General features: G+C 47.9%; 2 protein-coding genes across 2 annotated transcripts; both read right to left on the bottom strand.

The window, feature by feature from the left end:
- Nucleotides 1-566: 566 nt before the first annotated feature.
- On the bottom strand, nt 567-1,368 carry LOC123401086 (ethylene-responsive transcription factor ERF109-like). Its single transcript, XM_045094804.1, has one exon. It carries the CDS (start codon nt 1,351-1,353, stop codon nt 580-582), a length of 774 nt encoding a protein of 257 aa, XP_044950739.1. The 5' UTR covers nt 1,354-1,368; the 3' UTR covers nt 567-579.
- Nucleotides 1,369-14,439: 13,071 nt separating this feature from the next.
- On the bottom strand, nt 14,440-15,706 carry LOC123404133 (ethylene-responsive transcription factor ERF109-like). The gene has a single exon (XM_045098055.1). The coding sequence runs from the start codon at nt 15,609-15,611 to the stop codon at nt 15,048-15,050; it is 564 nt and encodes a 187-aa protein (XP_044953990.1). The 5' UTR covers nt 15,612-15,706; the 3' UTR covers nt 14,440-15,047.
- Nucleotides 15,707-16,001: the final 295 nt, after the last annotated feature.

Below are 16,001 nucleotides of genomic sequence, written 5' to 3'. Positions count from 1 at the left end.
GATCGTTTTGTGAGACATTTTCCCAGAAAAAGAAAATAAAAATTTACAGTGAAGACGACATTATCGTCAATGCTCGAAGCTACGAGTTTGTTGTTTTTGTACCCAAGTGATCATCACTACGGTCGAGCTATTCGACTGAAAACAAGTACTTCGTGGGAGGCAACCCACACGAATAATGTACAAGACTAAGTCTTGTTTTATGTATTTATTGTTTTAATAAGAGAGTGTTGAAGTTTTATAGTGGAGGTTGAGTTGAGAAAAGGTTGTGCTAGTTAGCAGTGGCGTAGCTAGGGGGTGATCCGGATGGTCAATGGACCACCCTAAGATTTCTCCACAACCTAAATATTATAGCAAAAAATGAGTAAAATCTAATGTGGGTAATTAAATATAAATAAAAGTTTTATTATTGGACCACTCTGAGCTGGCTAAGCTGCTACTAGCGAGGGGTTTGTCATGTGCAAAGTTGCTGTACGTGTCATAGTAACATCTGAAAGCCTGGGTATATACTGATTCAAGCCTTCAAGGTATCAGTATATACGACTGAAAGTCGAAATGCGCTAGCGATTCAATTATAATGCACTATTCATGCAGGTTCGTCACAGAGAAGTTGGTACCGTCCATCATCATAATCTCCTGTAACTCATCCCAGATCTCATGCTCCCTCGCCACCGGCCTTCCCTGCTCCGGCAGCTGCGGCACGTACGCTGACGAGGACGCGTTTGACCTGCAGTTCTCCTGGATGATCTCAGGCAAGTGCTGACGCTGCGCAATGGCCCGTGAGGAGCCAGAAGCCGACGACGATGCAGACGATGACGCGGCCGCGGCCAGGAAGTTGAGCCTGGCGCGGTGGCCGCGGAACGCCAATGTCGCCGCGACGTCGTGGGCGCACGCGGTCGCGGCCTCGGCGGCGGCGTCGAAGGTGCCGAGCCACTTGCGCATGACGGGGTGTGGGTCGCCGACCTCCGCCGCCGTTCTACCCCACGGCCGCTGACGCACACCCCCGAACTTGCCTCCCCTCCTCTTTCCCGTGATCTTCCCCACGCCGCCATCCTTTAAGAAGCTCGCGGCAGAGCACCCTTCCCTCTCGCTGCTGGAGCCAGCCATCGCCTCGGCGGCGGCGAGGTAGGAGCCGTGGCAGCCGTCCACGCCGACGCACCCAGCAGCTGCAGCAGGCGTCCCCGCGGCCGGAGTGGCAGCAAAGGGCGGCGGCGAAAGCTCCAGGTGCAGCGTGGGGACGACGGTGTCCGTGTCTCCGGACACGACGGAGATGAGGGCGCGAAGGAAGAGGGAGTTCTCCTGGTCGGAGTTCGGGAGCTGGAACCCGCCGCCGCCGCGCTCCAGCCTTGGCGCCATGACGTGCACTCGTGCAGCTCAGCTGTGACGTATACGTGCGTACGTACGTGTAGCAAGAAAGTCTTGCTCTCGTGTGCTATGCGGCTGAGCTATTCTCACTGATGTTTCAGGTGTAATCTGATGCGCGCCGTACCTTTTATAGGAGTCTTGTACGGTGCAGAAAGTTCATCGGCGCCGCGCGCGCAATTTTTAAAGGCGAGTTTGTGCACACGTTCATGTCGTGGGAACGGAGGTGTGGAAAAGAGGAGAGTGGATGGATGATTAAGCAGATCCACACTGCTCACGGCTGTTTACAACTGTTCACACACGCCCGTATTTAGCAAAAGACTGTTTGATAATAGGTGGCAGTTTTGACGAAGATACGGTGATGCACATGGTTCCACAAGCACCCATTATGAATGATAAACGCAAAAGAAAATGAAAGTCGCACAATTCAAGACTTTAGGTTATCAAACTTAGTCGGCTGTTCTAATTACATGTGTAGTATCATGAAGAAATGACACCCATGGTATTCTTGACGAAGAAAACAAATCCGGACGTCCAGATTACATGAAACATGGTCTTTTCTATAGCATCGATTTTTGTCTTCCTGCCTAAAATACTATTGATGCCATTTCTTGATTAAAAAAATCACGTATAAGCGTAACACTCGACCGTTTATGTTACAAAAATTCAGAATGTCTAAACTTTACTACTCCCTCCTTACCGGTGCATAGGGTACCTTATGAACTGCAGCACGACCAAGGTGGCAGCATATTGATGGATAAGAAAAAATTGAATCGGTCATCCATCCAATTAAATTCTAGATTTCTCTCCTCTAAACACAACAGTTAAGCGGATGCCTTTTTAGCTACTTCATGCAGACCCACCTACTTTATTACATGTAAACCGGTTTTGATTTCCTGGCTAATCAGCACCTAGACACACTCCATGGAACCATCATCTAATATTCTCTGTGCTGTCACATCAATAAACTGGAAATTTCTCTCACAAAAGACACATTTACTAGCGATCCATCCAAAATCCATCAAAAAGACGTTTTGCATTTTATTTCAGAAACAAGGTACTAAAATACGTGACGGTGCTAAAAGAAACAAAGGAGAACGGCGTTAGCTGGAAGTGGAATGAACCCCTGCGACCTCGCGCCGTCTGTGGAACGGAACGCTGAGAGAGGACTCGTAGACGTAGACTTTGATCCCCCCAACTTGTTTGGAATGAATGGAATACTCAGAGCTCCCAGCGGCATGGGGTGTGAAAGAGAAAGATGCCTGTTCAGTTATATTATGTCCATAAAAGCAAAGCTTTCACACATGCATATATACGATCCGACAAATGTCTGTTCTCATAGTATGTATGTAGGTAAACGCTACCACCACTTGGTCTTAAAAGATCAAAGCCTGAAAGAAATGCTCGAACACGAGCCGGCATGAAAGCAACAGTGGTTCGGATACAAAAAAAAACTCTTTTCGATCGTGTCGCGGTACCCCGACGGCCACGACAGCGGGGACGCGAAAAGCACGTCTCTTTGTCTATCTCGCATGTACGGTAGCTGAGGCGACCAGGTGTCGACCTGAGAAGGTAGGCTCAATTTGCCTCTAAAGCCAGAAATGCAGTAGATACCGCCGTCTTGCCGCCCTCCCTCCGCTCGACCTCCCCTTTCCAAAGTTGTGTTCGCCACCGCCTCCCGCCGGTCCGCAAAACGCGTTTGCAGTTTGCGCAAAACACCTATTGCAAGCCGACGCGGGCTGGTACAGATGCAGACCTCGCATAATAAATCCGTAAAAAAGTATATTCGCGGAATATGCTTTTTTACAGGTCGGCTTCTGCGGGTTCTGATCTGGTGCAGCTCCTTCCGGTTCGTAAAACTTAGATTTACAACTTAAATTGATCTACCATAATGTTTTTCTTTGCTTTTGCAACAACATTAGATACAAAAGATATCATCAATTCGTGGCTAGAATAGCAAAACCAAAGAAAACAAAAACCACAAGTATGCATTTCAGAAGATTTCCAACTTCCATAACTGCTCCCACTAGTTGAATCAATATCTTCTCCATGCACTCTTTGCTGATCTGCGGATTCTTGATCTTGTTTTCTTCATCCTTAATCTTTGGTTCCAAAGAAGTAGACGTTGCTTTCCCTCTAGTTGCACATGCAGCCGCATTATTGCCTTCGATTGTACTAAGGAGTGCACTAACATCTATTAAGTTTGTTTCTATCAACAAATCAATGTATTGGCCTTCCCAAAACCAAAATGAGCATCCATCGTCCTACACAAAACAATGAGGAAGCTCGAAGTGAGCTACCACAATTGAATTTAAAGAATGAGTTATGAAACGAGCTACCCCAAGGGCATGTACCCCGTCGTTTTCCCATTTGTAGAACACCCATCTGGGGGGTGTCGGCGTGCCCGAAGTGAGCCGCAACACTTGGCGCCGGCAGCCGTCGCACTGTATGAGCGGCATCGACAGGCCACAAAGACGTTGCACGAGCGCCGAGCCCGGTGGACGGCCGGACGAGTCCATGCCCGCAAACCTTCGACGGCGGCGGGCGGACGAACCCGTGCGTGCATGCGGCGATGCGGCCTTGCCTGGGCTGCGGGAGAGGCTCCTCGACCAGTCCATCGCCTCGGGCAGCAACCGGCGGCCGGAAAAAGACAAATCCGGCGATGAAGTGCCGCAGATCCAAATCCAGCGGCCCTCCGACGAAGGGGGGAAGGGACGGGAGGCCTCGTGCATGTGGCGGCCTTCCAGCATGCTCCTACCGGCTGCTGTCGCCGGAATCTTGGGCGGCGGCCGGCGGCGGCGCGAGGGGGGAGAGGAGAGGTGGTTGGTGGGAGAAAGCGAGGGATGAAATGTCCCCCACCAACCGCTTCCGCATATATGCAGGGCACCGCAGCCGCGAGGTGGAAACCCGCGTTTTTCCGGGTTGGGGTCGGGAATTTTCCGCGCCCCCTAAAATTTTTTGCGGACCGGGGCGGGTTGCGGGGTCTGACCGGGCTGGCTTTTTGGCCCCGGCCCGCATTTTGGCGGTTATTTTACGGGTCGGGGCGGGATGCGGGGTCTGCTAGAGTTGCTTTCATTGGCGTGAGTCTAAGAGCACATTCAGACATTGAGCCCTCTAGAAGATTCTTTTACGTCGGTTGGAGTTGCTTCGCCGTAATGTTTATTCTAAGGATGTTTTTTTTTGAATCGTTGTGCTCCCAGCCATCAGACGGAGCACCCAACGCCGGCCACGCGTTCTTTATGTGGTTCCTGTGCCATGTATGGAGGAGAAAGAAAAAGAAAAGAGAAAGAGGGATGTGCAGCTGATGATGGGCCATTTGCATGCAGAAAGTAGCACCGACGCCCCCGACACCCCTGGGGGGGCTGGGTTCGGCCTGGGTCAGCCGACGCTATTTTTGACCAAATCCAACGAATAGCGAGACGTTGGGATGCGAGTGGGACTTTTTTCGTCCGGCGATGTTGAAAAAGTGCTCCTCGAGGCATCTTGGGAGAGCATCTTCAACAACCACACAAAAATTCCACGTCCAATAAAAGTTATAGCGCGCCACAGTAGCACCTTTAATGCGTCGAGACCAACATTGCTTTAGGAGACGTCAAAAAGCGCGCTTTCAAAAAAGCACGCAGTGCAAATTGTGAAGCGCGCGCAATGCGGCGCCTAAAATATGTTGCCCGCGATAAAGTTTTTCAGCGTGTGTCTAATTTTTTTTAACACGCGCAGTATTTTACAACATCTGTTCGAGCTGTTCCGTACCCGAAAAAATATTTTTTTAATGCACGAAGCTTTTTTTAAACGCGTGTTGGAGATGCTCTAACCCGAACAACTTTGGAGAACCCCAAACACCCTTCCTCCGTGCTTAAAGTTTCTTACTAGTTCATGCCGGTTACCGCTCATACACGGTTCGGCGTCGTCGTGATCGTTGCCCCTCACGATATCCCTGTCTTCGGGGTCGTGCTTCACACAAATGGACTGACGCTCAAAAAATTTCAGGCACCTAACGATTAGCAAATGTGTTTCTATTAAGTAGTAATTCCGATTGATCCTAGTTGGCTGAAACTAAAGTGATAATCATCTCACCCCCTTGCACTTTTGCAAAAAAAAGACGTCCGCTAAAAATGAGGAGTGTAGATGCTTAAACTAGGGAGGGAACTTTTGGAACCTAGGTGAATATACATCCTATAAGCAAAAAAAAAAGAACAATTCAACGAAAAATCAAAAAATCTGAAAATATATTTAAAATAAACTTGACCTTTCATTATACTTGTAAGCAAAATTCCAAAGAAGAAAAGTATACTTTTACTTCTTTTAAAAAAACAATATTTTGATCAAATTAGTGTGAATAGTAACTTATAATTGCAAATACTTTTTGTCTTTTTTGTCCAGAAGTCAATGTTGACTCTTTTCATGAAATTTTATATACTAGTGCAAAACAAGTCAAATTTAATCTAAAAATACTTTAAAATTATATTAACTTTTAATTAATTATTAAAAAATTATATAAATGCATATAGAATCATGAACAAAAGTGTATTTTTCCGTAAACTAGGGATTACTAAGCTTTCTCAGGACGTGAGGGATCGGAATGGACAAACAAGAAATCGTGGACGCTGTTACACTAGTCGGTGACACGAAGATGTTTTGTGAGATTATAGTTTACGAGCAATAATTCATGGAAATAGGCCTTTTCCGCTTAATAGATAAAACATCAATTAAAGTTCCACCATTAGTTTACGAGCATCAACAAAAACAATGCCCAAGCCAACAAAACAGAAGAACAAATGACATCCACAGCCCGCCTGATCTGGAGCCAACCAGCCTGCTTGCCACCCGCGAGGATATGACACTACGGTCTTGAGGTCATCCATACTGCCTTATTGAGATCGCCAACACGAGGCCAAGAGGACGAAGAGCGGGAGCGCCAGAAATCGGGAGCGATGACACCGAAGCCACACACGAGGGAACAACCTTTACTAACGTCGTGCAAGAGGCCCGTGCCTCCAACATTGTCACGATCGCTATCCGGACGCGAAAGCAGGAGCCTACGAGACGACCTAGGCTTGGTAAGGCCCAAAAAGGGACCGCAAAGCCCTGGTTGCCACGCTGCCCCACCGTCGCTCCTCCGCCTTTCGGAAGTCAGCAGACCACCCGCCACCACGACAAACCAACCCCGCCGCTGCGCCGGACTGTCCGCCGCCTAGGTGCACCCCACGATGCGCTTCGTCCTACATTGGCGCGACAATGCAAGTGGAAAGGCCAGGGTCCGTCACCATCGGCACCATCCGGTCCAGGCCCGTCGTCGAACGCCAGCTACAACGGTGGGATGGGAGGGATGGAGAGGACTCTAGGAGGAAAGAACCGGGGCCGCAGCGGTTGCTGGTGGGGGTGATGCGGTCGTGTGACAGAGGGGGGTCGCGGGCTCGCTCCTGTTATTTAGATGGTGACCACACTTTTTCATCTTTCGAATCATGCAGGGTTGTTTCAGCACATCCCTGTTTGATTTCCTTCCACTGTGCCAAAGTGTCTGCCCACAAGGTCATTTCTAAAATGAAATTGGTTCCATCCTTTCTCAGTGACATCAGACAGACAACTTATTTTTTATTTTTTATTTTAAAAAATATTTTTGTGGATGACCAAACGAGTGCGCTCATATACGTTACTTGGGAAAATTGTCGAAAAAGGAAAGTTACCCGGGAAAATGAAGCTGAAGAAGAGTGAGATGCATCATGGGCACTAAAAAAGAGGCAAATTTTGAAGCACGTGATTGTTAGAATTAAACCCGACGTGAATCATGCATGGAGCAGTTCTTGTATTATTTGTATTGTAAACCGAGTAGGTTTAGTACGTTTCTCCAAGTCGGTTTGATAGTACTAGCAATCTTTAGCATATATAAATATGCCTGTACCCCGCAGCCTTGTAGCAAGGTCGTGAGAAACAACAAAAGAAAAATCATCACGTACGTACGTGTGGCAAACAGCCAAAGTCTCCTGTGTGTGTGTGCGCCCAAAGGCTGTTGCGTACGTACGTGTTTAGCCTGGGAGATCGGCGAGCTGCTTTGCACTGCGATGCATCGGCTTTGTACGGTGCGTCTCGACGTAAAGCACTTCGTCGAGTTCGTCAGCAAGTTGCTTTGTTTTGTCATCGTCTTTCGTCGTCGGTTGTACCGTGTTGTCGGAAAGTACTCGACGACGTGGTCTGGGCCAACAATTGGTATCTAGAGCTAGGTTGATCTTCTAGTAACGGAAGATCATGTCGGAGGACGACAAGGCCCAGCAGCTGGCGGCGTACACCGGTGCGGCTAAAGTATTTGCTGCTCCGGCGAGTTCGTCGTACCCACGATTTGACCGTGAGAACTTCGGGGTCTGGAAGGCCCTGATTGAGTGTGGTCTCCGCGCCAACGTGTTGTGGGATGCAGTCGATCCAGGAGGCGACACTTTCAAGAAGGAGGGAGCTGAGCATCGGAAGGATCGGCAGGCGGCGTCGGCGATTTATTCGGTGATGCCGATGGATGTCCTTCAACACGTGATCGTCAAAGAAACGACGAAGGAGGTGTGGGATACCTTGAAGCTCATGTTCGAGGGACATGACCGCGTCAAGCAAGACAATCTCCAAACTCTTTTAAGGAACTATAAGACTTTGGTCATGGGCGACAAGGAGTCCGTGGACGCGTTCGCTTCACGGGTTGCTACTCTCGTCAATCGGATCCGCACACTTGGAGAAAACCTAATGGAGGCCTCGGTTATCAGTCGGTTCTTGCGCGCGGCTCCTCCCCGGTACCTGCAAATTGTCACGGCGATCGAGTAGTGCATCGATCTCGCGACCCTGTCCATTGATGATCTCGTCGGATGCTACAAGGCTCACGACGAGCGTATGCGGTACAGCCTCGGGGACGGGAGGAACGATGAGCTTGTCATGCTCACGCGGGCTCAGTGGCAGGCGCTGGACTCAAGGAGAGAAGGTGAGGGCTCTAGGAGTTACGCTCGTCAAGATTGTGTGCCAAACGAACAAAATCAAAAGGACGCCAGCGATGGCGCTCCGAAGAAGAAGAAGAAGTTCGACAAGCGCAAAATCAAGTGTCACAATTGTGGCATCATGGGGCACTTCAAGTCGGAGTGCAAGAATCCCCCAAAGAAGAAGGCGCTCATGGCCCAGCAAGGAGATGAAGGTGACATGATGTTGATGTGTGAACTCGTGGACGAGGAGGATCCAGTTCTTCAAGTGTCGGCTAAAGAAATTGCCGCATTGCGTGAAGGAAGAGTTTTCTCTCAAGATCATGGTTCGGAAACCCGTATCGATGCTACGGATGTGGGGGGTGATTCCGAAACTTACATCAATGCTATGGGTGTAAGTGCCAACTTTGCTGGAGCAAAGGAAGCGCTCATTGTGTGTGCTCGGCCATGGAGAAGCGGCCTTGCTACAGACATGAGGGGTGATTCCAAAGCTCGTGTCGAAGCTAGTGACGCGAGAGGTAATTCTGAATTTTGTGTCGATGTTACAGACACAAATGGCATTTCTGTTTACGCTAATGCAAAAGCAGACATGAGCGCAACAGCTAGTAGTGGCAATCGTGACCCTTGTGCTACGTTTGGGACGCACGAAGGAGATGGACCAGAAAGGCCAAAGAACAACAACACTTACCCAGTTCGGGCCAGAGCTGCTGGTGGCGTGCGTGGAGGATCTTTTAGTGGTGGAACGGATGGGCTTGGCTCATCAAGAGAAGTTCCACTAGGCTGCAACTCAGGCGTGAAGGTTGTCCAGCCTGGTCCAGAGGGAGAAGGAGGCCAATCTGCTTTGGTGCCTAGTTTAGGTGAAAAGTCAGGAAGCTCAACTTAGGTTGGAATTTTTGCATCGCCAAAAGAAACGTGCGCAGCAGAAATTTTCATGTCGCCTCCGACAGTAATGGAAGAAAGGACAACATCACCTACACTCGTACAGCTACAACCGGTGTTAATTGATCCGGTAAAGATCAAAGGAAGTGGGCGAAGGTGTCTAGCAATTGCCGAGAAACCGGCAGATTTTGAAGACGCAAATATGAAGGAGTGTTGGCGTCATGCTATGAAAGAAGAGTTGGGGTCGATCCACGACAACAATGCATGGGAGCTTGTGGATCTTCCCAGCAATGAAAAACTATGGAGCTCAAGTGGGAATTTACGATCAAGAAAGAAGCTGAAGGAAATTGTGTGAAGCACAGGGCGAAGCTAGTGGTCAAAGAGGACATGCAAGATGAAGGTGTGGGCTTTCAAGAAGTGTTCGTTCCCATTGCACGGATGAAATCGGCGAGATTACTCATCGCTCTCGCGGCTCAAGAATCATGGAAGATACATCACATGGATGTAAAATCCACGTTCTTGCACAGTGAGATGGAAGGAGATCTGTACATGAATCAGCGACTGAGCTTCATCGAAGAGGGAGAAGAGCACAAGTTATCAAAGCCACACAAAGTCTTGTATGGGCAACGGCAAGACCTTCGGGCATGGAACATCAAACTTGACCAGACTATGATTTCTCTTGGATTTGAGAAAGCCCCGCTAGAGCATGCAATGTACAAGAGAGGTGATGGAAGGGATTGTCTATTAGTTGGCATCTACGACGATGATCTATTGATTACTGGAGCAGATGAAGAGGTGATTGCAAAGTTCAAGCTACAAATGAAGGAGCTTTTCAAGATGGATGATCTAGGTTTTTTGAGTTGCTACCTCGGACCAGAGGTATATCAAAAGGCGGAAGGGATCACACTATACCATGAGGCATATGCAAGAAGGGTACTTGAAATTTATGGCATGCAAGATCGCAATCCAATTGATGCTTCAACGGAGCCTCGTCTTGAGCTGAGCAAGATGGTGAAACTACTCGGCTACCGTGATAGTGACAAGGAATGAATTGCTGACAGCCGTAAAAGTACCTCGGACGTGGCACATTTCCTTGGTGGAAGCGTAGTAAGCTGGCTATCACGAAAGCAGAAAATGGTGGCATCGACTTCAAGTGAAGCAAAGTGTCAAGGTGTGTGGGTAGGAAGGCCACACGGTGATCTCATGGATCGAGATCCGGAACAAGTGGTGTTCAATGTTGACAGCGAGTCTATATTTTCTCTACGTGGGGATGCAGTGCGGCATGACAGGAGCAAGCACATTGATACAATGTATCACTACATGAAGGACTGCGTGGAAGAAGAGAAGAGGGAGGTCAACTACAATCGCACCGATGATCAACTGGCGGACATGCTGAATAAATCTTTGGATCGAGAGAAGAACCTGAAGATACGAAGAAGGGTAGACGTCGGAGCTGTGACATCACGACATCGTGTTTAGGAGGGTGATTGTTAGAATTAAACCCGACGTGGATCATGCATGGAGCAGTCCTTGTATGATTTGTATTGTAAACCGAGTAGGTTTAGTACGTTTCTTCAAGTCGGTTTGATAGTACTAGCAATCTTTAGCATATACTAGTAAATGTGCCCGTGCGTTGCAACGGGAGAAAAATAAAAACGCTATTCGAAGAACCGCCAATCTTGGATTCGTGAGTAACAACAATATGTTCTCGTATGAATAATGACATGTCAGATTAAACTATTTTCTTTAGCTTATAAATACCTTGTAAAACTAAAATTAATAACCTATCTTACTTTGATGTTATGGAAAGAAAAATTGATCCATTTGTGGGAACATAACTCGATCCGTTGGAAGTCTATGACCATGAAGGTTAACCGGCATTGTGAAAAACTAATAAGAAACCAAACCTTTTCTAAATCATCCATTAAATTTACCCGCTTTCCCCTTACTACAATTACATGAATAATCATTAGTATTCAAATTAGTAGCATTGCCAAGCTTAGGTTGAATAAATAAGTTTACATCATACCTGTGTTCGGCAAGAATTTTTAATGTGTACAAACCTTAAGAAATGATGTCCAGCTCGACTTTGTTTGGATGCATCCGAGGCGAGTTGTGGGCAATCTGACTAGGCACTCCTCCATTCTTCTTCCATGCACTCTCTTTCCGCTGTGTCCTTGACACGCAAAGAGGTTGAGAGACATACAATCAACACTTCTTTCATTGTTGGGGTGACATTACTTTTATGGGCTAACTCCTCATTCATAGAGTAACCGAGCCGTTTAGTATGACTGACTTGTTGCAAATCGGTGTTCTCCATAGAAACTGCATTTAGTTCACCAATTGTACTTTGCTAGCTGCTACTCTAGCACCAAAATCTTTCCAGTACTCTTCATGATTTGAGGATGTTTAGGATTTATCAACTAACACTCACAGTGGATTGAATGGATGGAGTATATAGCTAGTAGGATCAAACAATTCATCCTTTGATGATTGATTAATCAGTGAATTGTCAATTTATCATTTTTCTGAACATTTGCTTGAGTGGATGAGCAGGATGAATAAGTTAATTTAGTTGGGGGAGCATATCCTAGTATAGTGGGCGCAGCCCTACTTGACGAGCAAGTGTTGCGTCTTCCCTATCCTGGACCTGTGGTTGGGCAAGCACTGCTCACTCACCCGCATGCAGAGGTGACCGCTCTCACGGGATGGAGGAACAGGTGAGCGGAGTGAACAGCGTCATAGGTAAGATGTAGAAGCAAAATTGGTGGTACTTGGTCAGTTACTGTAGGCAGTTTGAGGGAACATCTCAAATAGTATTAGACACGTGTTGTTTACTCAAATAAATTCTACGTATTAGCAAATGTAGTAGAAAGTCGACACATTTGCACACATATTGTATCATGAGATGAAATCTAAATAAACTGAGTTAGGTGAACAATGTACTGTTTCATATACAAAAGCTTTACACCGCTGCTGACACAACATAAATAAAATTCAGTTCATTGACCTGATAGTTGAAATTAGAATCCAATCAAAACTTCGAGACTCCCAGTTACAGAAACAACAAGCAGTGGATAATATGAGATGGAATATGCATGGCATTATTTTTCTCAGCATCCTAGTTCACACGAAGTTACCAGCTGGTGGTACAATCAGTTGTAGCAGTCGAACAACTAACAGATCTATTTAACTGCAAAGAGGAGAGCGCACTCTGACTTGAAATCATTCAATGAAATTACTGCCAGGTCAGCCCGATAGAAACCACAAACCATGATTTAGAGTCGCCATCACATCGTACCAAATCTAACACTGCAGTGTGTCCAAGTACGCGGCAGTGTCGTACCAAGCCCAAGTAAGTCGTCCATTTTAGTCACGTAGCTAAAAAGATTCTTTTGGAAGTAATAGTAAAAAGCTGAAAATAGATATAGTATTTTCATAAAGATAGCCAAAAAATAAGGCATTTCCCACAAACTATATGGATGTTTACAAATAGAGGTCTATATTATCTTTCGCCATATACATAGAAAAATCTATTCATAAGGCATACAGGAACTGAAATAACTAAATAATGACCCCTAAATCTATAGCAGAAAAATGCATTTGTACAGTAACTCTACACGTTAGCAACAAAAGGAACCAGTTACACACCAAATAACAACATGGAAATGTTCTTGCTTGGTGCTTGTGTCCACGTGAGGCAGGGAGACGTAAATACCACACATTAACATGAGGCTGGCAGCAGAACCTGCTCCTTGCGCAACCGCGTTTTGGTCAACAATTCTATATCTAGAAAGAGGACCAAGAAACTAACAAAGAAGGTAAAGGTCACACTGGTGTAGAATTTACGGCATATACCACAAATTCCTCAAAGTAAAGTAAATCCACACTTGCATATGGAGCAGACCAGTGAAAATAACATCTGCTAAAGGTGCATTCATATGAAAGGAAGTGACTGATTTAGAAAGATTATAAAATCTCAGGTGGCTGAGAACCATGCTAGAAAAGATTGTATTAGAATTCATTATTATTCTTGTGGAAAGAACATATATCTGTACCTTACCACTCCAATCAGAAGCCATTATACTAAAATGCAATTGGTTTTGCTAGACTACTTGGTCCACCTTTCCTCGCCCAGCGAAGCTTAAAAGATACACATATAACTCAATGAGAAAAAAATGAAGGACCAATTGTTTTTTTTAAAGGCAATTTGCATTCTTAGATCTATAGGAGGGCCAGATGCCAAGTGACAAATCAACTGCACCTTCTGAATACTCATCCAATGTATCAACTCAAATGTGGCCAACTCCTCAAAAAATTGAAACAATGAAGGGAGTATTTTTATTTGTACATGGATTGATTTTATTTGCTCCTGATATTTGCCTTCTCCCGGATAGCATTCATGTAAACCTGCCACAAAACCAGCGATCAATCCCTCAATTCAATGGATATAAGATGCAATGCACAGATGTCTTGCTCATCTGAAAACTATAATAGAGTATCTGCGTACCATATCCTGAGTAGCGCGGTGCAGCAGCATGGTTGGCTTGTCATACATCCAACCATCCTTGCCACTGAAGATCATGGATTTGAACCTGCAGTTGCAGTCATATCCTTAGCAGGGGAAAATCGTCAACTCATCCCGAACGAGAGGTCGATTCTGAAGCCAAGAAGGCCATGAAATCGCCCAGATCCAGGTGCATATCAATATGGCAGAGACAAGCAAGAGACGAGAGAGTGCATGAAGAGATTAGGGATAGGGCGATGTACTTGTTGTTCACAGCAGCAGCCGCAAGTGTTCCGACAATGGTGGCAGCCCGGATGCTGAGGCAAGTGACCACTGGTTTTTTGGTAGGGCGAACTGAGCAGAGGAGTGGAGAACAACATCCAACGACAGATTGGAGGAACTGTGGGCGATAGCCGCCGGATCTGGATGGATATCGTCGCCGCCGCGCCGCCTGGCTTCTGCATCACGGCCAGCTTCGACCTCCAGCTCGCTGTAGAGCCGCCCGTTCGAAGCCAAGCCGCTCCAGCGCGCCTGAGACCCCACCGCCATCGGATCCACACGGAGGTTTTGCCCAAGGACGCAAACAGTCGGCGGCGAGGGGAGGAGGAGAAGGGGGGAGGGGCGAACGTGATATGCGCCGGAGTTACAGCTTTCCAGGTTTTTTTTTGAAAAAACGAAATGTTTTTTCCACTTAATGTAGGACTGCGGGTTGATTTCAAACAAATAAGGAGACTTTTCTGCAAAAATGCCACGACGGACGAACAGAAACCCTATTTGCTTTATTATTAGGGAGAGATAAATATGCCTGTATCCCGCAGCCTTATAGCAAGATCGTGAGAAACAATAAAAGAAAAATCATCACGTACGTGTGGCAATCAGCCGAAGTCTCCTGTGTGTGCGCCCAAAGGCTGTTGCGTACGTACGTGTTTAGCCTGGGAGATCGGCGAGCTGCTTTGCACTGCGGTGCATCGGCTTTGTACGGTGCGTCTCGACGTAAAGCACTTCACCGAGTTCGTCAGCAAGTTGCTTTGTTTTGTCATCGTCTTTCATCGTCGGTGGTACCGTGTCGTCGGAAAGTCCTTGACGAGGTGGTTTGGGCCAACAGTGATCTGGCTTTGGCGGCCATTGCACCGACTACAGGTCGCCTTGCTTACCCAACATTCTTTGAAAAAACGCGAAGAGAAGAAACGAATAAATCATCCACCACATGGATCACGAAGTTTTGCCATCATCCAGCATCATGATCTTCTGCTCCCTCGCCACCTGTCCTACCTACTCCCGTCTTCCATCTTCCATGTGCCGGCGACGACACATTTTGACCCGCCGTTCTCGCGAGGGCTGCCCGGCAACGGCAAGTTCTACGACCGCGCAGCCGCCCAAGAAGAATCAGAAACAGAAGCCGACGCCGCCGACGACGACGGCGATGCGGCCGCGTCTGGGAAGTTGAGCGTGGCGCGGTGGCCACGGAACTCGAGCGCCGCGAGATCGTAGGCGCGGGCGGCATCCACGGCGGTGTCGTAGGTGCCTAGCCACTTGCGCGCGGCGCGGCGCGGGTCGCGGATCTCCGCCGCCCACTTCCCCCACGACCGCTGCCTCACGCCCCTGAACTTGCTCCGCCTCCTCCTCCGCGTGATCTTCCCGACGCCGCCATCCTTCACGAAGCTCGCGGCGGAGCACCCTTCGCCCTCGCTGCTCGAGCCGGCCGTCGCCGGCGCAGCGACGAATACGCAGCCGAGGCACCCGTCCACGCCGCAGCTGGCGCACGCAGCTGCAAATAACCGCGGCGTGGACGACGGCTCGAGGTGGTGCAGCCTGGGGACGACGGCGTCCCCGTTCACGACGGAGATGAGGGCGCGGAGGAAGAGGGAGTCCTCCCGCTCCGAGTTCGGGAGATGGAAGCCGCGCTCCAGCCTCGGTGCCATGGCGGGTGCAGCAAGAAAGTTTGGCGTCTCCTCGGAGAAGAGAACGACGTACGGCGGAGAGGAGGGCGCTGTGTGGGTTGAGCTCTAGCGCTCCGGTGTTTGACGTTGTTTGGTGCCGCGCCACCTTTTATAGGACGTGCATGTCCACGCGCATTTGGAACGGCCATCACGTTCTTATCGTGGGAACGGCGCGTGAGTGGGGAAATGCCTTGCTTGGTTGATTAGGCACTGCTGACGGGTGGTTGGTTACGACGATATTTGAGCTTTTTGTTTTGAAGTGTTCGACGATATTTGATCTGTTCACACACGCCATCATGTTTTAAAATAGGTTTTACTTACGCAGTAGTATCGAATCGTATACTGCTGGTACTATCAGACATCTGGCGAATC

Source organism: Hordeum vulgare, chromosome 6H (assembly GCF_904849725.1).
Source record: "Hordeum vulgare subsp. vulgare chromosome 6H, MorexV3_pseudomolecules_assembly, whole genome shotgun sequence".
Taxonomy (NCBI): domain Eukaryota; kingdom Viridiplantae; phylum Streptophyta; class Magnoliopsida; order Poales; family Poaceae; genus Hordeum; species Hordeum vulgare.
The sequence above is the reverse complement of the archived record's forward strand: the minus strand, read 5'-3'. Positions and strand labels throughout refer to the sequence as shown.